The sequence below is a fragment of the Spermophilus citellus genome (genome assembly GCF_964194105.1).
Source record: "Spermophilus citellus genome assembly, chromosome: X".
Lineage (NCBI taxonomy): Eukaryota > Metazoa > Chordata > Mammalia > Rodentia > Sciuridae > Spermophilus > Spermophilus citellus.
The window spans coordinates 143,577,363-143,600,204 of record NC_138190.1 but is presented as its reverse complement, the minus strand read 5'-3'; the positions used below and the strand labels follow the sequence as shown (position 1 = coordinate 143,600,204).

The following is a 22,842-nucleotide window of genomic DNA, read 5'->3' as shown; positions in this document are numbered from 1 at the left end:
GATAATTACAAGAACTCTTAAAAGTAGAGAACTTTATTTTCTAGGAAACAGGAGAGATATGGCAGGAGAATTCAGAAAAATTCCAAGTATGAGAAAGATTCAATATGCTGTTGCTGGCTTTGATATATAGAGGCCTATAGTATGCAATGGTGACCCCCAACTGATAGACAGCAAATGAACAGGGCTATCTGTCCTACAATCACAAGCAGCTCAATTCTTCAAAGAATCTGAAATGAACTTGGAAGCAGATTCTGCTCAAAGTCTCCTAGTATGAGCCCCATCAACAGACATCTTGGTTTTTGCCTCTGTTCTGAGACTCAAAGCGGAGAAAATGACCATACCCACTTGACCTTCTGCCATACAGGTCAGTAATGTTATGGGCCAGGCTATATGGGCAATTACCAAACAGACTCCATTTTACCCTGAGACTCATATTGTGTAAAAAATGCTTCTCCCATGGAAAAGCCCCACCTCTGTACCCATGAATAGTTACCTAGCATAGCATAGTTGGCAACACAAAATAGCAATTGTTGTGGTAAAACTACCTGATTACTTGTAACAGTTCCCTCCTTGCTGCAGTAGCAAGAATGGAGTCACTATGGCTATAGGAGCAGGCAAGTATGGCCGTAGGGACTCCATGTCACCTATTCTAGACTCCACCTTAGTTTTTCTGTTACTGCTCTATGAAGAGACAACTGCAGGACCCATTTCTAAGAAAACAGAATGAAAGCTGTTTTCTGCTAAATTAAAAAATATATGTGTGTGTGTGTGTGTGTGTGTGTGTGTGTGTATGTGTATGTATTGTCTTCTGTACTTTTTACCCCACAAAATGTACTCAACCCAGGATATGGTGGTCTTGGTGACCTATATGACTTTGAAGTAGATTCTTGCCTCCACTGACCACCTGCTCGATGGTTGTCTAGCACCTTCTCTGACCCAAAATGTGGTTGACTGAGTTGTTCTGCTAACAGCTTTTTTTTTTTAGCTTCTGTACCTGCTTGCTTACAGCTATGTCAACCTGGATATGGGCTTTGCAGTTTTTGCCCTTATATATCCTAAAATGCTCAAGCTCAGGGCTGTTCCTTGCAGAGACAGTTATGGATCCTATAGAGAATAGTCACCAGCCGGCTGGCTAAATAAAAACTCTTCGAATTGGACAAAACTGGGACTTGTTGTGTTTTCTGAGTGACCTGCCCCACAACAAGTAAGATGATAAATTTGTATTGTTTTAAGATGCTAAGTTTGTGATAATTTGTTACTGCAGCAATAGAAGACTAAAGCAGATACTAAGATAGTCACTCCAGTTAGTATTTGTTTTGTACAACTTTTCCCAACCTTTTTAATTTTTTTAATTGCAGATGGACCCATAACTTTATTTTATTTATTGATAATTATGTGGAACTGAAAATTGAACCCAGTGCCTCACACATGCTGGACGAACACTCTGCCACTGAACCCCAACCCCATCCTTTTGATTTTAATCAATCTGACTTTACAAAGTGGGTTTCTTTTAAGTAGTATATAGTTTTCTTGCTTCTTTATCCAATATAATAATCTTTGTCTTTAAATTGGTATTTATACCATTTATATTTAATATAGCTGTTGTCAGGGTTAGATTTTCACTACCTTCTTGCTTCATCCTGGAAATCACCTCCAGTCCATAAACTGGGGCAATTCTAGTGTTTATTCTGTTTGTTTCCCCCTCCTCCCTCCGTTCTTCCTCCTTCCTTATTCTTTACTGCCTGTCACCCAGTGTCTGCAAATGGGGGTTTTATTTATTTTGTTCAGTTCTTTTTTAACATGGGGAGATAAATCCTATTTTTGATATTACATCTAGTCTGTGAGTAGAAATCTTCAACAATATATTTTTTTCCTTTGGTACTAGGGATTGAACTCAGGGACACTGGACCACTAAGCCACATCTCCAGCTCTATTTTGTATTTTATTGAGAGACAGGGTCTCACTGAGTTGCTTAGCACCTCACTTTTTCTGAGACTGACTTTTAACTCATGATCCTCTTGCCTCAGCCTCCCGAGCCACTGGGATTACAGGCATGGACCACCACATTCAACTGTAATTTCTAATTAATATTTTAGGACCTCCTTTATAACAATTCCTTTTTATGTGAGATGTGAGTCTCTCTCTCTCTCTCTCTCTCTCTCTCTCTCTCTGTGTGTGTGTGTGTGTGTGTGTGTGTGTGTGTGTGTGTTTACTCAGCCCTGGGAAGTATAATACATTTGCCAAAAATGTCTATGCCATATGAACATAGCAGATGGTTGTCTTTTTACAAGTACACTAAAAAAATAAAATGGTGGGATGGGGATGTGGCTCAAGTGGTAACGCACTCGCCTGGCATGAGCTGGGCACTGGGTTCGATCCTCAGCACCACATAAAAATAAAAATAAAGATGTTGTGACCACCAGAAACTGAAAAATAAATATTAAAAAAATTCTCTCTTCTCTCTCTTTTCTCTCTCTCTCTCTCTCTCTCTCTCTCTCTCAAAAAAAAAATGGTGATAGAACTTGGCCATATTCTGAACATGTCAACTTTTACAGTCTCTGTGCCTTGGTATAAATAGTTCTTCTGCCTCGACTTACTTCCTTTCTGCATGGAAGTATCCAAGTATCCTCTGGAAACAGCTCCATAGTCAACACTTCTCTGCTTCTCAGAGCTTCAGACAGAACTTGTATTTCCTCTTCCCAGCTGTTGTAACACCCTGCCTGTAGCACCAGTTCAGCAAAGGTCCCTAGAAGACAGGGAACTTACTTTAGTCTTCTTTATGTTTCTCTTATCCCCAATAAAATATATCTGCTATCTAAAACTTTTCAATAAATGATTGTTTAATTAATGACATTTTATGTACTAAAAAATTTGCTATTACTCCATCCCATTTGTGAAGGTGAATCCCCTTTAATCATTTTACTTTTATCCTAGTAAATTCCTCATCTATGCCTGTCTGCTGCTCTTCTCTGTGCTGCTGGCCCTTCGCCTGGATGGCATCATTCAGTGGAGTTACTGGGCTGTCTTTGCTCCAATATGGCTGTGGAAGTTGATGGTCATTGTTGGAGCCTCAGTTGGAACTGGAGTCTGGGCACGAAATCCTCAGTATCGGTAATAGTGCTTTATAAAACCCATTGGTCTCTATCCTAAGGATATCTTGCTTTTCCTCACTTTTTTTCATATTGTGAAATAATTAACATTTAAAAAAATTTATTGTTCTGTTTTCCTCACTTTTGATAAAATGAGAACCATTCCTTTTCTACCTATTTTGGGTTTTATAAGAACTATAGTACAGGCAAACTGAGAACCCTTTAGTGTTTTTTTTTTTTTTTAATTGGGTGTTTGGTATTTATTTTCTTAAAAACGCAATGCTAGTTTGATTGGCTATGTGCAAAGCCAGCACACAAGTGCCTAAATAATCCAAAAGGAAACCAAACTACAGAATTTTTATGCCACAGGTGACTAAACATTGTTCTGGCCTTGATCAACAGGGATTTGACTTTATCCAGATAACTTTTGGAACTATGGCTCCCCTTGTCCTACTCTCCTAGCACTGGGGTTTTAGGACTGTTAATGACGTCTGGAAGGTGGTTTGGTGGGAAGACTGTAAGTCCTTTAGATGGGAGCTGGGGAATGAGAAAAGTTGAGAGTCATGTTGAGAAGGAAGACAGAGTTTTGGGGGTCACTAGAGCTGGGTACAGCCAGTGTTACTGAGCTCTGTGAGAATATTTTTCTTCTCTTTCACAGAGACTGGAACTTAAAGAAAAAAAAAAGGGTGTAATGGGGTGTGGGGGCTATTTGGGAAGTGAAGCAATCAATGCCCAGTAGGCAAGTAGGGAGGGGAGAAGGAGGTACAGGCTGCTACTCCTGGTTGAAGAGTATAGAAATTGGGGCCCCTTCAACTTTTAAAATTATTGGTTATGAACTATAACAAGAAGATTTAGATGGTGTAAGTATTATCTCATATGTATCTAGGAGCTTTAAAATAGCTACACAAAGAGCCTTGGCAAGTCAGGGCTATTGATGTGTAGCTATTTTAAAGTCCTTATATCGTTCAAAAAAGATTGATTACCTATATGGCTGCACATATTTTCCTTTTTATGAGATAGCATTAGATATTTAATGTTTATTCCTGAAATAATTAAAAGCTAACTATTATTTTAGCTTTCAACAATTGATATTTAGAAGCTTTTTGAACTCTTATCTGTTGTTTTAAGACTTTTTGAGCAAGGAAAAGAATTATGTGTTTGGTTAAATATATGGAATGTATAGATATGGTCATTCCAGTGTTAACATTAACTGGTGGAACACTGTTGGTTCTAAGGGAATAAGCATTGACCTTGTTTTCTCTGTGTTCTAATCTCAGGTGTGTTTATCACTGACAAGACATGTATATCAGAATGTTCGTGTATATTTTGACTAAATATTGTAGGTCTTTTAAATGCATTATAAAGCATTTCTTGATTTGTGGCTTTACCATTTTTCAACTGTTAATGTATTAAGTTTGTGCTTGAATTGAATTAGCTAATTGAACTAATTTTGTTTGAGAACGATTTTAATTATTTTGTTCCTTATCTTTCATCTGCAGGTTTTAATACATCCTAATGGAAAAGAAAGGAAAATAAAAAGACATTTAAACTTTTAATTTGTATTTTGAAGTAGCACCTAACAAATAGTTACCATATCTTGTTGAGAATAAACCACACTTGTTCATAAATAAAGCTAGATTTATTTTTGTAGTATTGCATGAAATGTGATTTATATGGCTTTTAATTCAATGACAAATGAAAATCATAGACTGAAAAGATGTTTGTCATTTTTTAACAGTAGAAGCGATCAGTATAAATAATCTTAGAAATAATTCTTGTAGTTGAATTTAAAGTTATGAACAAAATTATATTATACATTTTCTGAGAAATAATTGTGGCTATTACTTCTGTGAATATCTTACTAAAGATCAGGTTTAACTTAGCTTTCTACCTGATTTTCATTTTCTTTTTGACAAATTTATAAGTAAAATTCAAAGTGCCAGCATAAGTTGGTATTCACCATGGATTGCTTGCTTATAAATGGAGATTCTGAACTGAGGGTCTTTTGTCTTTTTCTTCTTCTCTCCCTTTTTAGAGCAGAAGGAGAAACGTGTGTGGAGTTTAAAGCCATGCTGATTGCCGTGGGCATCCACTTGCTCCTATTGATGTTTGAAGTTCTGGTCTGTGACAGGATCGAGAGAGGGAGCCATTTCTGGCTTCTGGTCTTCATGCCACTGTTCTTTGTTTCTCCAGTGTCTGTTGCAGCTTGTGTCTGGGGCTTTCGACATGATAGGTCACTAGAGGTAAGAGTTAATACATTTAAGAATGTTTTCAAAACAGTCATTTGCATGTCAGTGTCTTGCCCTTTGTTAGGGAGAGATTGATTGTTAACTCTAGATCATGCCATATGTGGCAACAAAATACAATGGAAATAATTGTTTCCTTTCTTGACACCAAAGTGTAGCTGTCCTCTGCCAAGGCCATTAGCCTTCTCCCAACTTCCTGTTTTCCAATCCACTTGCATCACCAAGGCCTCTACAGAGATAGAGAACTCATAAGATAGATATAGGTATAAAACAATAGATTTTAGCTGAATCTTGTGGTGCAAACCTGTAATCCCAGTGACTCAGGAGGCTGAGGCAGGAGGATCACAAGTTCAAAGCCAACTTTAGCAACTTAGTAAGACTCTCAGCAACTTAGCAAAATCCTGTCTCAAAACGTCAAGAAAAAGAATTGGATTTAGCTCCATGGTAAAGCGTCCCTGGGTTCAGTCGCCAATAACAACAACAACAACAAAAAGATAAATTTGAAGGAACTGGCATATACACAATTGTGAGATTGGCAAGTCTGAAATGTCTAGAGACTTGATAGGAGATGAGACTGCAGTCCTGAGGCAGAATTTCTCTCTGGAAAACCTCAATGTTGCACTTAAAACATTCAGCAGTTTGGATGAGGCCCACCCACATTACTAAGTGCAATCACCTATATTTTAAATCAATACCTTCACAGCAACACCCAGTTTAAAGTTGGATTAAATAACTGGATACTAGTTGGGCACAGTGGCACACGCCTATGATCCCAGCAGCTCAGGAGGCTGAGGCAGGAGGATTGTAAGTTCAAAACAGCCTTAGCAACTTAGTGAGACCCTAAGCAACTTAGCAAAACCCGTCTCTAAATAAAATATTAAACATGCCTGGGGATGTGGCTTAGGGGTTAAGCACCCCTAGATTCAGTTCCTGGTACCAAAAATAAAATTACTGAGTACTATAGCCCAGCCAAGTTGATTCATAAAGCTAAAAATCACACTCCAAAGCCCAGGCCCTGTACACATAAGCTGAGGGCCCAAAGCTGTGAGCTAATGTGTTGAAGAGATACTGGAGACAGTGCAGGAGGCCACCTTATCCACGATTTCACTTTGCTTGATTTCAGTTACCTGTGAGTAGCCAATGTCCAAAAATCTAATAGACTACAATAACATTTTAATAATATAGTTCATTACTTTTATTACAATATATTATTAGAATTGTTCTATTTTATTATTAGTTTTTATTAATCTTTTGCTATGCCGAATATATAGAGTAAACTTTATCATAGGTATATATATATATATATATTGGGGAAAAAAACAGAGTATGTCATTTTGGCACTATCTGTGGTCTCAGGCATCCTCTGGGAGTCTTGGATCATAACCCTGTGAGTAAGGAAGAAAAACTTTAGGTGCCTTGTGGAAAAGAATTATAGGAAGGAGACTGATATTGGTTTGGAAGGGAACATAGGAGCTGTAGGGTAAGCCTTAGCTTTAGGTGTACTTTTACCCCAGGTGTAGGTTTGAGAGGAAATTGCCAAGAGAGAGAGAGAGGTGCTGATGGAACAAGACACTGTGAGACCCAGAGGGAACAGAATTAAGAAAACCAGGAAGGGCTTGGCCTTGAAAGGGGTGATCTTCCCCTCTAGAACTGGCAGAAACCTTAGCATTGGATGTGACTGATGGGTAGATGTGGACCAAGAAAGTAGGTACTTCTCTCAGCCCTACCCTCACCACCCCTTCAGTTCCCTAATCGTTTGACAAGTCAGCTACTTCTCTTCTGCACTGCTTCTCTCTGGCTGATTGCTGGGGACTGCTAAAGAAAGTCACCTGACTCATAGACTAAGTAACCATCTTGAGCCAGACCATGCATTAACAGGGCCATAGCAATCAGGCCCCCAAAGGGTAAAGATTGGTTTGGGGATAAAGGTGGGAAAGGTCTTACTTCTCACCCATGGCCTGCTTGGGAGGGAATAAGTAACCCTTGATGGTGTGGGCCTCCTGGAAATAAGTTTCTGAAGAGGAGTATTAAGAAATAATACAAAAGACACGAAAAATATTTTTTAAAGTAAGAGCTTGGTGGGTGGAAAAGACCTGATGGGTCTGATCTTAATAAATGGAAAAAGCCCACAAATGCTTTGTTTGTAGTGAAACACACCAAAGGAACTTATTGTGAGAAGGGGTTCTTCAAGGTAAACAAGAAGTAAGAGGCTGTGGGAAGTTGGCCTGGTTGGGGCCTTATCACTTGCACAGTAATTCTTCCTCCTCCAGGCAGCTGGTGCCTCAAGGCTATTTAGGCCACACTGGTTATCTCTTTTACCCAAGGCTAGCAGGCATATAAATTCAAGGCCATGAACTCATGAATTCCATGCCTGGAATGAGCCCCATTAACACCCATTAACACCTGCACCTGCAAATGGGAGTGACTTTCTACACCTTTGCATGGAAAGATTCCAAGATGATGCAGTCAAGCTGTCCAAGGCTATGGAGTTCAAAGCAATAAATTATTTGTCACTCCCAACACTTACTCTTTCTATGAATAAAGTGCAGGCATGCATGCAGTACATTACCTACCAAATATCTGTGGTATTAAAATTTCATGAGGGGTACAATTAGAAAACAAATTTATAATGTGGCTTCTTGGAATGCAGTAATTAAAATGAAGTTGAGCAGCATTGAGCAGACCCTCATGGTATCTGTGCAGCCTGCTAATATCTGTATGTGTCTCATATTCCAGGGCCATTCACAAACACTCTGCCCATCTGAAAGAGCAGTCTGTTTTTTTCCTTCCCTTTTTGTGGACATATCCGTTCAGTGCTCTGGATCTTAGCCAAACTTACACCAACTTTGCTCTCTGTCATCTGAAAAAGAAAAGAAAGCAGCTAGAGCAAGCCCCTCTGAGGCCTGGGTTACACTCTCGTGCTTTCTCCTTCCTGTTCACAGGCAAGCTTCTTGAAATCTGCTATTCTATCCTTAGTGCTCTGTTCCTTTCTCCTGATCTCTGATCAGCCCTGTTTTCTGGGACCTGGCATGAGTGCCCAAGGCCAAGTTCCAGTGGGCATCGGGTAGTCCTCATCTTTTTCGTCCTGGAGCTTCCAACACTGCAGAGTGTTTCTTGACTGGCATTTCCCTGGCTTCTGATCCTTGGACCCTCTGGCTGCCTCTGGCTTGGATTCCTTTGCTGAGTTCTTCCGCCCTCTCCTCCTTATGAATTGCTGTTTCTTAACATTTCTCTTTCTCCTCACTATTCTTACTTAATTGGAATGATCTTCTTGACATGCCTGCTTCTGCTAACCCTCAGGAAGCTATTGTCACCTAAATTCCTATTTCAGAACTCACTTTTCTGCATCAGCTCAAGATTTCTTATTTAGCTTCATCCCAATCTGTCCTCCCTCTTGGACTCCAGAGTAGCTCATATGTGACTAGAGCATAAAGATGGAAGTCCACACTTCTGGGGGAAAGGAAACCTGCACGCAGGTGTGGGGCTAAACAAGCTACACCCTCATCACTCAAGGCATGCTCCAGGCACCTTAGCGTACTCAAGGATAATGGACACTTTTGAAGGAAACACTGATCCTTGACATCCGTTGGGATACCACACAAACCACTAGCTCAGTTTTATTTGTATTATTAGTTCACACCCATTCCTTTTGAATACTGTATCTTTAGAGAGCTGAGTTTTTGGCAGTTGCTATGATTAAAAGCTAGCACTAATGGGAAAATGCAGCAGAAGAATGGGTAATGAAAATGGAAGTGCCATATCTAATTCCAAGATTTGGGAAATTGTGCACCACCTAGTAGGCACAAAATCTCAGTAGGAATATGTTTTGTGTGCTTTTTAAAAATAATATAATTATATTTTTCTTTTGACTTAGGTGATTTATTTATTTTTCAAATGGATTAGTATGGAAATACTAAATTTATACCTAATTTCCTAATTCAATGGAACTATTAGTTATTTCTTTTGGCCAAGAGATCTGTGAAAGAATTACAAAGTCACCAAATGTCCTATGGACTGAGAATTTTGGGCCAGGTCACAGATTTTTGTTCTATAGACAAAGACAAGGACTTTCTCCAAAAAGAGGAGCACCCCAGAGGCCATTTGGACAGAGGGTCATCCAGCTAGAGCTATGAAAGTGCTTTGCGGGGTTGATGACATTGGAGGCCTAGTGAGGTAGTCCTGATCAGGATAAAGAGTGGGGGGCAGGCTCAAGAGAAGTTTAGATAGGAGAATGGACAGGTGCTGGTGATTGAATATGAGTGTGGGGGAAAAAACAGAGGGCACTTCCCAGGTTTGTGATTTGGGGAATCAGGATGCTATGGTGACTTACAGTTAAAGAAAGGAGAAGGACAGGGTTTAAAGTGCTGGGGGTAACAACCTCAGTTGGGGACCAGCTTCATTCATAATGCCCCTAGGAAAGCCTAGTTCCTAGTGACATCTGTTGCAGCTGGGTCTGATGCACAGCAGGAAGGCTAGCCTGGAGATAGTTTTGAGAACCGACCACTAGGCCGTAATACAAGCTGGGGAGTGACTGAAACTTCTCAATACCCAGAATGGAGTGAATGAAAAGGCTGAGTTTTAGGTTCTGAGTAGCATCAGAAAGAACCTAAGAAAGAAGTGTCAGAGCACTTAGAGGTTGCCAAGACTATGTAGTGGAATCCTTGAAGTTCTGAAGGAGAGGTACAAAAAGAAAGGAATAGTCAGCCATAGCATATATGGAGAGACATTTAAGAGGATGTGAGTGTAAGTGTTCTGCTGCCTCCTGGTATTGGTGACATTGATGAAGGCAGTTTCCTGATGGGGTGGTGATGTAGGCAGAGGCCAGATCACATGGTGGGGGGATTAGGATGGTAGTAAGGCAGTAGGGGCTCATATAACCATTTCTTTCTCACAAAGCTGGGCTCTAGTAGAAAAAGGAAGTAAGGCTGAGAGGGTTACTGAATCATGGGAGGTGGGATTATTTGGAGTTGGGGTTGCTTTTGCTTTTAATGGGAAATGTTTAACTTGTTTCTTGCTGGAAAGCATCAAAGATATAGGTAAGATAAATGATGCAGTAAAAAAATCTATAATTAATGGCTTGATATGACAGGGTCCTCAAGGAGCTGAAAAGGAAGGTATGGGATGTAGAGCTGAGTCCAGGATATAAGAAAAAGGAACTACAAGGGTGGTTACAAATAGAGATGATTGTAGATAGGGACAGGAAGGAAGCATGGGGGGTTCACTGTGGATTGCCTTTCTTTCTCACTATACCTAGAAACAAGATCATCATTGAGCCAGCAATGATCAGGCCTTTACTCACAAAAAGGCCAGGGCAAGCACTAAGCAGAGGGATGAGGTAGGAGCACATTTCTCTTTGGTATAGCATTGCTGTGCTCTTCTCATGTGGAAAATAAGGAGTTTCCAATGTAATGCAATATAGTTTTACTGTATTACAGTTTGCATTGCCTTTTATAACTTTTTTTAACTGTAGTATTGAATGCAACTTATAGTTTAACCAATTCTTCTCTTCATTTGTAGTTAGAAATCCTGTGTTCTGTCAACATTCTCCAGTTTATATTCATTGCCTTAAGACTGGACAAGATCATCCACTGGCCCTGGCTTGTATGTAACTTTTTAAATCCTTAAATAAATGCTTTCATTATAAAAGTAATTCATGTTCATTGTAGGAAACTTGGAGAAGACAGACAAGTATAGGTAATAAACTAATAATCACCTATAATACTGTCACTAGGAGATAATATGATTAGTATTTTATATTCCCTTGTTTTATATAAAAATTATACTCAATGTAAAGTTTTATATCCTGATTTTTTATATAAATTCAGTTGATTCATTCTTCAGTTATATCTATCATACTATCATTTATAAATAATTCTGTTGTTGCCAGTGTTTGCAGTTTTAACACATGCTGCATTGGCAATATACATTTACATTTACATATATGTGTGTGTAAATATATATATACACACACACACACACACACATATATCATATATATATTCACATATATGTATTTAAGTTTTTAAAAGTTTTAATTGACACATAATATGCATATTTAGGGGTGCAGTGTGACATTCCAATAGTGTTTACAATGGGTAATGATCAGATCAGTGTATTTGGCATGTCTGTTACCTTAGATAGTTATCATTTCTTTGTGTTGGGAACTGTCAGATTCCTCTACTAGCAGCATGAAATATTCAATCCATTTTTGTTAACCATAGTTATCTTACTATACTATAAACATTAGAATTTTATACTCCTGCGTAATCTGAAGTATATAATTTGATGCATAAAAATTCTTGTCGGTATGTTTACTCTCTCCTTAGGAATTTCTCCAGAAACAGTATTACTGGGCTATAGGGTTGGAGATTTTTAAGATTCTTAAATACAAATATTATGCTGCCACCTTGCTTTGTCAAAAACCTGTACCAGTTTACACTCTTGCTAGGGGTGGGATCATAACTCAAGCTTCTAAACTGTGTTTTCATTTAATGAGTATCAGGTTAAAATTGACTGTAAATGAAGGTGTGCATGTGTGGATGGAGGGAAGGATACACAGGTAAATTGCAAGCCACAAATTAGAGAATGTAGTGTTGTTTCAACTAGTGAGTGCATAGAAAGAAGATTGGGAGCAAAGGCAGGAGTATTCCATGGCTTCTGGGACATGCTTTTATTTTCCCTGCTGCTTGATTGTGCACTTTTGCATACAATACCAAATAAAACATATAGTTAAAAAAGAAAAGTATTCATTTCAGTACATGGAAGAAAATAAGGGAGCATGGACTCCAAAGTATAAGGAAATATGAGATTTACCTCTTTCACTCAAAGTCTTTGATAAAACGTAATGAAAAATGTTGCTTAGGCATCCATCCTTCATCTTCAGGGTGATACATCTAGAAAATGGTAATTTGATCGAAAACTGCTTCCAACCAAGACAAAGCTCTTAGTATAAGGTACAATCAGGAAAAAAAAATAGATTTGGAATTTTGAATATATTTGCACAAGTGAACACAGGGATTTTAAACCCTCAATCCTGTATAGCTTCTAGTGCATGAAGTAGTCAGATTACATATCTCCCAAGTGAAAGCAAATGAGGCTGTTAAGATCCCTGTCATGCCACCCATGAAAGGAAATCCAATAAATAAGTCATCACAGTTGTGCTTTAGAAGGAGAAAGACAAACTACATATAGTTTTTAGCAGAACTTACAATCAAGAACTTCAAGCTAATCAAGAAGAGGAAAAAATCATCTATTAAAAATCATAGATCTAAAATTAAAATGTACACCTCTAGAGCTATTAGAAGAAAAGATAGGACAAAAATTTTAGGGCCTACAATTAGGTGAAGAGTTTGTAGAAATGGTGCCGATAGGGCTGGGGCTATGGCTCAGCAGTAGTGCACTTGCCTGGCATGTGTGAGACACTGGATTTGATTCTCAGCACCACATATAAATAAATAAATAAAATAAAGATCTATCAATAATTTAAAAAAAAAGAAAAGAAATGGCGCCGGTAATGTGGTTCACAAAACAAAGAAAGAGAAATTCAGAATTCCTAAAATTAAAATGAAATAAAAGACAAGTCACAGACTGGGAGACATATTTTTTAACTATCAAAACTTTTTTTTGCATTCAAAACATAGGAAGATTACTAAAAAAAAACCCTCAACAATGAGAAAACAAACACCTGATTTAAAAATTGACAAAATTGTGAATTGAACAGATAATTTACAAAGAAGATATATACATGATTACTACGCATAGGAAGATGCTCAATACCATTACCTCTCAGGGAAAGGGACAATAAAACCATGGTGAGGTCCTTCTACACGTTAATCACAGTGATGAAAAAGAAAATCTGGCAATAGCAAGTGCTGGAGATACTGCAGAGAAAGGGGCATATCCCTGCATTACTACCAGGAAAGCAGGACTGTTTAGGCACTCTGAAAAGTAGTTTGGCAATTTTTATATAGTTAAACATGTACTTACCATGTGATCTAGCACTATAAATATAAAACCACACACACAAAAAAAAGATATAAAGCCTTATAGTGGCACTGATTGTGATACCAGGAGTTAGAAACTAACTTCAGCAAGTAGTGTGATAAACTGGTCATCCATACAGTGGAATGTCATAAACAATGAAAGGGGACAACCTGTGGCTATATGAAGAGCTTAGATGAATTCCAAAGACATTATGCTAATTGGGAGAAGATAGTCTCAAGTACTTGGTATATAATCCCATCTATACAATATTCTCATTTAGAAAAACAAACAAAAGTACAGTGACTAAAAACAGATCAGTAACAGATCAGGGTTATGATGGGGTGATAAAGTAACAATGAAATGAGCAACATAAGGAAGTTTTATAGGGTGACAGTACTATTATATGTGCCACCTACAGCTATACATAGGTACAGTTGTTAGAAATCATTAAGTCTATGCCCCAAACCAATCAGCTCTATTGTATGATCCCTAAGGAAAGAAAGGAACAAGGGAAAAGTAGCCTGAGGGGTCAGGGTAGGAGGGTGGGGAGATGTCAAGGGAGGCTGGCCAGGCTATGCCCCCAGGGCTTCTCCTGTGGGCTCAAGTGTGGGTGAGGCAATGTCATTCTGCTGGGACCACTACATGCAGACACAGAGCATGCCTGGCATGGTGGCAAGGTTGGAGTAGCACGATGCAGCCAGCGTGAATCTGCCAAGGTCACTAACTTGGAGGGGGTATAGGATCTCTAGAAGCCTAGGCCGCTAAAGGTGCTGGAGGACATGGTCCTGCCGCAGAGGCAGGAGGGGCCGGACTGCATGTGTGAGGGAGGGGAAGTGGGAGTGAGTGGGAAGCAGGGACTGGGACACTGAGCACAGGAGTCCTGAGTGAGGGAGTGGGGACTGTGAGTGAAGACTAGGAACCCAGAGGCCAAGGCCCAGAAGCAACACCTTCCCCCAAAGAAGAGGTGCCTGGGACATAGTGTATCCTGCAGCAGGCCCCGTGGTAAACATGCTACAGGTTTCTTTCCCATGCTGCCCTCACAGCAGTGCTGGGCAATGGGACTGTCCTCAGTCAGGCTTGCACTGTCTTAACTGAGAGACCAGCAGGGTGATGACAGTGGCACCCACTGGAGGTTGGGCAGAAGCTCTAAAGACATCTCCTGTCTGCTTCTCCCCGCAGGTGGTGTGTGTGCCCCTGTGGATCCTCATGTCCTTTCTGTGCCTCGTGGTCCTCTATTACATCGTGTGGTCGGTCTTGTTCCTGCGCTCCATGGATGTGATTGCAGAACAGCGCAGGACGCACATCACCATGGCACTTAGCTGGATGACCATCGTCGTGCCTCTCCTTACTTTCGAGGTAAGCACCTGGGAAATCTGTCCAGCCCCCAAGCCCACCCTCCCCCATGACGACATCCTGCCTACCTGGAAAGGCAGCCTGCCAGCCCTTGACATGGCGGTGTGCCCCGTGGAGGTCTGCAGAGAAGGGCAGGGACATGGCCAGGTCCTCTCTTTCTCCTAGGCACAGGGCAGAGAGCCGTGCACCTCTCCAGCCACCATGCATCTGGAGGCGTGCACCTTCTGCTTTTAGGAAGGGAGAGTTTGAAGTCATCACTATGTATTGGAGTCCTGTAGAGAATTCTACAGTGGACACAGTTGGCTCCTTACAACCAACACCAGGAATGTTTCCCATGAAACCCCTGGTGGTGACAGTTTTCCAAGTGGATGGACTTTTGCTTGGTCCCAAACAAGCAGGCCAGCGGGCACCTGGTTGCTCCCCACAGGAAGCATGCATTTCTGCTGGTGGTGACAGTTTTCCAAGTGGATGGACTTTTGCTTGGTTCTGAACAAGCAGGCCAGCGGGCACCTGGTTGCTCCCCACAGGAAGCATGCATTTCTGCCCTTGCCATGTGACTCTCCCTCTTCCGAGACGTAATAAGGGAGGAGGTGTGTAGTGGGGCAGCTTCAGACTTTGTCCCTTTCCAAGTGACACATTGATAGGACCCTGACTGTGTCTCTTTCTCCAGATCTTGCTGGTTCATAAACTGGATGGCCACAATGCTTTCTCTTGCATTCCAATATTTGTGCCCCTGTGGCTGTCGTTGATCACACTGATGGCAACCACATTCGGACAGAAGGGTGGAAACCACTGTACGTACTCTGTGCCTGAGAGGCACTGGAGGGGTGTGTGTGTTTGTGTGTGTGTGTGTGTGTGTGTGTGTGTGTGTGTGTGTGAGAGAGAGAGAGAGAGAGAGAGAGAGAGAGAGAAGGGGGAGGGGCTCTGCTCTATGGAAGGATGACTCAGAGGGCTCTGATTTAGGAATAGCCATGGGGACTCTAGGGCTGAAGAAGGTCAGGCACTTCCCAAGGCAAGGGCAGCTGTCACCCTTGCTTTGTAGTGGCCTGCACCACAGCTCTCCTCCAGGCTGTGCATGCCTTGATTACAGGCAGGACCATATAAGGCAGGCTGGCTCTCCGAGCTCCTGTGCCCTCCTCTGCAACCCAGGTCTCGTGAGGCTAGATGAAAAGTCCTCGTCTGCCCAGAGAACCTGGGGAATCCTCCCAGGTCTCTTTTTGTGCCTCCCCTCCCCAGTGTCAGTGTGGACATCACAGATTCTGGTCAGTTGTACGTGGCCAGAACACTCTGCATCTCTTCCTGCATGCTGACACATGGATTCAAAATCATCTTTGCAGAGGGTCCTTCCTTACAAGGCAGTGAGCACCAGTGCATGGAACCCAGAGCACTGCCCTTGCGGAAGCCCGGGGTACTGCCAAGAGCAGCCCAAGCCATGCTTGCTGCTCTTGTCCTGGGAGAGCCAGCACTGAGCCAAGTCTCCTGAGATGCAGAGAGGGAAAGCTGACCTCAGGGAAGTGACTTTGAGGAGGGCCATGAGCGGTAGTTCGTGTGCTCTAGTGCCCAGCCGAATCCCTGGAGGGCCAGCTCAAGTGGTGTTCCTGGCCCAACCCTAGCCCAGCCCACCCCCATGCTTCTGAATCAGGAAGGCTAACCCCTGAGCTGCAGAATCACATCCTAAGAGCGCCCCAGGAATGTCCTTGCCGAGAATTTGGATCCTCACTTTGAGAACCTTGGGGCCGGAGGGATTAATTCTTCCTCCACTGGCCCTGCAGAGCCTGGTCAGCCATCATCTCCGAGGATGCTGGGGAAGCATTACATAGTGAGAGTAAAGCTTCCTGTTGAGTAAAGAGAACAACAAGAAAATCCACAGAGACTAGCATTTGAAAAGGAAAATTCTTCTTTTTCAGGGTGGTTTGGTATTCGCAAAGATTTCTGCCAGTTTCTGCTTGAAGTCTTCCCATTTTTGAGAGAGTATGGAAACATCTCCTATGATCTCCACCATGAAGACAACGAAGAAACTGATGAAATCCCAGCTCCAGAGCCTCCTAAAATCGCCCCTATGTTTCGCAAGAAGGCCAGGGTGGTTATTACACAGAGCCCTGGAAAATACGTCCTGCCCCCTCCCAAGTTAAATATCGAAATGCCAGACTAAAGGACACTGGCAGGGCCAGAGCATGAGTGGACTGGGACGCACGCTCCCTTCCTCCCTCTGCCTCTCCCTCACCCTCCTTCCCCGAGACCCCGAGTGGAGCTGGGCCTCTAGGGATGTCCATCTCATGCCTCGTTTGCATTCAGTGCCAATCAGCTGCTCACCACGTTGGGATACAGAGGTGGCCGGGGGTTGGGGGTGTCTGTGGATATGATGCCAGGGGCCGTGAAGGAGAGAGAAGAACCCAATTCCGTGAGAGCGGGTGCCTAAGGCATCTTCTCTTGCCCATGGTACCACCTGGGAATGGCTGCTCCTGAGACCTGCAGGGGGAGATTCTGTCTACAGGACAGCTTCACAGGGCTGAAATTCCTGTGGCAAGTGTTGGTGGAAGTGGTTTCCTACAGGGCCACCTCCCTGGACAGCTCTGAGCTGTCCCGCTGCAGGTCGGCAGTGGGGACTGTAACTGGGTCCGAGTGTACCTGGTGTTTCCGCACAGCCCCGCCGCCATGCTTAGCCCTGTCCCTGCAGTGGAGGGCGTGCTGACAGTGGTTTCCACGGCCTCCTCCGTGAGCCCTTCCCAGTGGAGTGACTCCATGCCTGTATAGTATTTATACGAATATTTTAGCATTGTAATATACATTGTCAAATCCTAGTTCTGTACAGCATACTCTGTTAAAGTATTTTTTTACGAGCTTGTGCCCGAGACGGACGTGTTCTGCTGCAGAAGGTGAAGTCGGTGCCAGCCCCGCCCCACCTCAGAGTTGTGCCGGGCCTTCACAGGACATCACCACTTACACCTGGAATTCTGTCACGTGCATAGCCCTGCTCCTGCCAGCAGAGCCACAGCAAGCAGAAAATGACCTGTGTGTTTCCTCACGTTGGGGAAATCAGGCTGGGAATAACCTAGAAAGCAGTGCTCGGGCCAAGACACGAGGGAAGGTTGCCAGGAGCAGACACTTTCACAGATTCCCATGGGGGTTGGGGTCTGTAGCATTCTGCCTGCCGGCAAGGAGAGCACTTTACACCTGGCCAGTTCTGTCACCTGTGAGCACATTTTCTCTCTCCTCTGCTGTGACAGCCCAGAACACGTCCAGTCCTGCCAGTGGAGTAGCCTTCTGCCGAGAATCAAATAGGTCCTTCGTGCAGGTGGGTGGAGAGGACCATCGATGAGCCCGCTCAAGAGGCAAGTGCAGGTTTTCATGTGGGCAACTGCTAAATGGCCTCAAGCAGGCCTAATGGAAGTCCATCACGTCCCTGACTCTGCCCCTGGCGCTGGCCCGTTGCCAGTCTGCTATATATCAGAGGAAAGGGGGGAATGGTATACCTTTCCTGCTTGGTGTGTAAAAAATGTAGTTATGTCCACTATTTTTGCTCCCTGTAGTTGTTCAATAAACCAGTTCCTTGTTTTACATATTCACCGAGTACATCTTGTTTTGTAGACAGCTGGGGAACAGGAATTGTGCTTAGCCAGTGGCAAAGGCAGCCGAGACTGGCAGGGGTGTGGGAATGTCTTTTATAAGGAGTCTCTCCATGAGGGACAGTGCCAGGGGTGTACAGAGGGAAAGAGGGAGTGGTCAAGATTCTGGGGTTGTCTGGGTAATGCCACACTGCCATCGTTAGATCTCAGGAGGTTTTGCTCATTGTCCCTGAGCTGGCTGGCAGTGTGCACATGGAATTGCCTTTGTAGGGGCCCTGGGGCACTCACTTTGATCGTGTGGGTAGCAGAGAGTTGCTTACCTCCCAGATGCTCTGTGTTTCTCTCTCGCCCGAGCTGCCCCTCCACTTCAGTGACAACTTAACTCGGGTGGCCTTTCAGAAGAGGAAAGCCACAGTTGCTGCTGGTTGAAGGATTTCCCACAGGCAGCACAGGGCACACATGAATCCTTCCTTCTTGAGCACATTGGATTTCAGACTCGCTGTGCAGAGGAATTAATTAACGTCGGAGGAGGCTGTGACTCAACTGCCAGGTGCCATGCTGCTCCTGTGTGCCCCTTGAATCCCCAACCCTGGGAGGCAGATGCCAAAACTCTTCTCCCTGTGAGGAAATGGAGGCCAGGAGAGGTCAGCTAATGTGTCCAAGAACACAGCTAGGAAATCCTGGGTAAAGATGGTGACATGGGCTGTCTGCTTGCACATCCCAGAACCTTACCCACTGTGCCCTGGGCCTCAGGCCCTGGCGTCCAGAGGTCCCAGGTGTGGAGAACTTATTGGTTGCTGGAAATGCCTGGAACACCATGGAGTGCCATGCCCACAGCGGAGTGGGGACAGTCTGTGGGAGGTGGCCTTGCATGTGTGGCCAATGTGATTTGGAGGTAGCTTCAGATGGGACGTTTCCCTCTGGACCGTCCAGTGCTACACTGCACAAGAATGACTGCAGAGATCTAATACTGGGCATAAACCAACACTTGTCCATATGGATGTGTTTCTTGGTCAGGGTTAATAAGGCCTGTATGTCAAGCGAAATGGCAGATGACCTGGCCCACCATGACTGCAAAGACCCACATGGTCTGTGTGGTGTGGCACGGGTACAGACTGAAGAGAGGCAGGGAGCGGGACACCTACACCTCTGTGGGCTGTGACATTAACAGGTCATCCGTGTGCTCAAGTGGCGACCTGCCTGCCATTTGTCTCCTCCCGACCAACATGTTACGTGACTATGTTAATAGGGTCTCTGTGGAGGATGCCACTGGCCCCTGTGGCTTGGAGTGTCAAAGGATGGCGGGGCCGCAGCTGGAAACATGGGAGCCATCCTAGAATTGGCTGTGCATCAGGAACATCGATTCTCTCGAGGAACGTGTGGCCAGTAGTTTGGGAAGGAGCACCCACCTTGTTAGTCCTTCCTGGACCCTGTTGGCCAAAGGAGCTGGAGGAAATGGGGGCTGTCCATGGCTCATCCTTAAGGTTTGGCAGGTTACCTTGAACACTAATGGGCACTGCTGAGATCCTTCCTGTGGAGATGCCTTTGTGTGGACCAGAGTGTCCATGGCTGGTGGTCTGCTTGGGCTGTCTATGAGAACACTGGCCAGGCAGGTCGTGATGTCACCACCAAGGAACCCAAGACCCCTTTGATGTCCTGGGGTGGTGTTAAGATCAAATTGAACCAAGGACAAGCCATCGGTGAGTATGGCTAGGTGTGAGGTACAGGATCCGAGAGGCCAGGGTTCTGGCCCAGGCCCAGGAGTGTGCCTTTTCTTCAAGTGCCTATAGCGGCTGCGGCACCTGCTACCACTGTGGCCATGTTCCCTCCTCTCTGCATTTCACCACGCTGCTGTCCCAACTGCTACTGTGTCTCAGAATACATGCCAGGCACCAGCAGTGGTCTGATGTATCCCCCTTGGTGGACCACCAGAGGTGAAAGCATTGAGTCAGACACATGCTGGTCAACAAAAAGCACGAGAAATCTGTGTGCACAAAAGTGCCCGAGGTATCTGTCACGTCTTTCTTTTCAGTTTAGCAACACCCTGGGCTATCTTTGGCTCTCACGGTAGAGACTTTAGCACCATGAGGCCCTGGAGTAATGCAGGGACCAAGACAAAACTCCAGTGGATTAGGGTTCAGTTCAGTTCCCCAGACAGCCTCTGTCCAGAGAGGGCAGAGTAGAATCAACAGGAAGTGCATTTGGGCACTGGAAGAGCCAAAGTTGCAGTGGAAATTCATGGGCCTCGGCAAACTGCGTGCAGATTCCAAGAGTGAGGTCAGGCAATGGACGTTCTGCAAGGTGACAAAGACGAGGATGATGCATGGAAACTAGACATGACAATGTCTTTCCACAGTGACCAGTAGCAAAGGAATTGTTGCCTTGTGGTTTGGGCAGATGTCCTTGCACGAGTGCATTTTGTAGGAGGTTGTGGTCACCATTGAGCCAGCACCAGGTTCTGGGAGTCTTTGGTGATGGTTAGTCTCTGGCCATGGTGAGTAAGAACCCTTCCTTCATTCACTCCCACCTTGGTTTGGGTGGACCCAGGTGACTGACTCTATTTTGCTTATGACAACGTTCCCACTTTAAATACTTGGCAAGTATGAAAACCTGGCATTGCGGCCCAACATTCACACTGACACTGGGTTCCTGGTCATGCTGACACGGTTCCCTTGGCGGTGGTGTGCTTTGTTTAACGGGATCTTCTTCAAATAGGTGGGAGGAGGTCAAGCCTCCCTTTGAGTTGGTCTGAACCGCACCCTTATCATTACAGTGAAGGTGCAAGACTCCCAGGGAGTCCTGCAGGTTTTGATTAGAGGGAGCCCACTCAGGTCTGCCCTACAGGATTTATGTTTGGCTTTATGCCAGCTGCTGGATCTGGTGACATTTCTTTCTTTTCGGTCATCACACAGATGTGTCACAATGTCACATTTCCACTTGGGAGGAATCTTCTGTCCACCTGGGGGCTCTCAAACTGAAAACACATGCTGTGCTCAGGGAGTCTATTCCATTTGTGATTTCCCTTAATGATCGCAGGCAAAAAGCACACACATTCTTACCCTAGAGAACCTTGGGTTAGGACATCAAAATGCTGTGAACTCAAGTGTGGGGAGAGCCTGAACACCAACACCCCAGAAGCCAGTGGTTTCCCTGTCCTTTGCTTTGAACTCCACAGCATATGCAAGAGAGGCCAGTGAGAGGTGGGAAGAGCAGCTAAGAGAAAGGCAAAACGGGGATGGACGAGACCAGGCATTGTAACCCCCAGCCTGGCCATCTCCAGCCACTCCCTTATCATCTGGCACTCCTGGGCACGTGTCTAGGAGGCACTCCTCTGTGAACTCCTTAACTCTCACCAGGTCCACTTTCCCCATCTCCACCCACACTATACATGCCCACGGATCTTGATCTCGTGGGGAGGTGGGCACTTAAACGCCTCTTCCTAAATCGTGTGGGCCCCTTGCTTATGGACAATCTATATAGAAACACGGCAGATTCCAGGACTGCTGCTGGAATCCGTCTAAGGCCCCAGACAGACCCCATGAAAAGAGAGAGCCAGCCTCAAATATCAACCATGCCTTCCATGGGAGGGAGGCCCTGCGCCCCCAAGAATGCAATCTGCTTCCCCTCCCGACTGCTCCTTTCCCCACCCTGCCCCTAGACACTGTTCATGACAACTCCACTTTCCAGGTAGACTCGAGAGGCAAAGGTGAGGATGAAATGGGGGATATGCCACAGTGCAGATAACTGTGAGGACAGAATCGGAGCCCCTCAGGGGAACTTTTTCAGAGCAGTACTTAGGCTCTTGATGGTAAAGAGCTCAAGCTGTGCAACCTGGGAAAGCAACAGTTCTCCTGATGCAGGTCGGGCGTGGGTAGCAGAGCCATTTGAGTTTCTGAGTTCTGAACTGCATTTCTTCACGTCAGGTCCATAGTCTGTTCTCTTATTTCTACAGTAAAATTCAAAAACCAACCTTATGTTTAGAAAAAAAAAGTGGATGGTTTTGACCCAGCCTGCTTCACCTGTACTGTGACTGAGTTTCTGCTCTGTGACGGTGAGTATGTTCCCTGTACAGGAAGGAAAACTAATGTGGGCTGCCGAGGACCTTCCTGAAGAAAGGCCCTGCAAAGAACCAAATCCCTCTCGACTGACCGGCAGGCCGGGCTGACTATAGGCCAAGCCTGAAACTTTTCCAAACACTCCACTCTGCCCCCAACAAAGTCAGGTTCTCTGGGCTGAGGACAAGGTGCAGAGACTGGCTCCAGGTTCACAGAATTTAGGCTGGGAATTTAGGCCAGGGAAGGGCAGGCCACACAGTGCCAGGCAGACCTCATGTAGACCAGGTCCCGGACTGAGCTGCCGAGAGGGGCCCCTGTATAAAGCTTGGGGAATGCACCCCTTCAGCCACCCAGGTCTGAGCTGCTGTCCTGGAGCACCACAGCATCTTGAGCACCACTGGCTTCCCTGATGCCCCTGAGTTCCTCCAGGGGAGCTCAGGACCAGACCATCCCAGAAACAGGCTGCCAGAAGCATCCCTGGGACCTGAATGAGACTCGTTGCTAGCTGCACAGGAACCCCTGGGTGCAGGCCCCCTGCATGCACATTCCC

General features: G+C 44.4%; 2 protein-coding genes across 3 annotated transcripts in view; one reads left to right on the top strand and one right to left on the bottom strand.

The window, feature by feature from the left end:
• TMEM185A (transmembrane protein 185A) overlaps positions 1-18,233 on the top strand; it is a 38,886-nt gene extending 20,653 nt beyond the window's left edge. The window contains exons 2-8 of one of the 2 annotated variants that reach the window (XM_081277392.1): positions 1,090-1,204; positions 2,935-3,111; positions 5,125-5,332; positions 10,853-10,936; positions 14,498-14,674; positions 15,342-15,465; positions 16,579-18,233. In XM_081277392.1, the coding sequence (XP_081133518.1) occupies positions 3,053-3,111; positions 5,125-5,332; positions 10,853-10,936; positions 14,498-14,674; positions 15,342-15,465; positions 16,579-16,823 (897 nt within the window). In that variant the 5' untranslated portion in view covers positions 1,090-1,204; positions 2,935-3,052 and the 3' untranslated portion in view covers positions 16,824-18,233. The remainder of the gene's footprint in view (positions 1-1,089; positions 1,205-2,934; positions 3,112-5,124; positions 5,333-10,852; positions 10,937-14,497; positions 14,675-15,341; positions 15,466-16,578) is intronic. The other variant, XM_081277391.1, reaches the window with a different exon arrangement.
• The window catches only part of LOC308639225 (protein EOLA1-like), a 34,986-nt gene continuing 29,571 nt past the window's right edge, over positions 17,428-22,842 (bottom strand). Inside the window, exon 4 of the mRNA XM_081277412.1 lies at positions 17,428-18,855. The gene's annotated coding sequence lies outside the window, so the exon portion shown is untranslated. The remainder of the gene's footprint in view (positions 18,856-22,842) is intronic.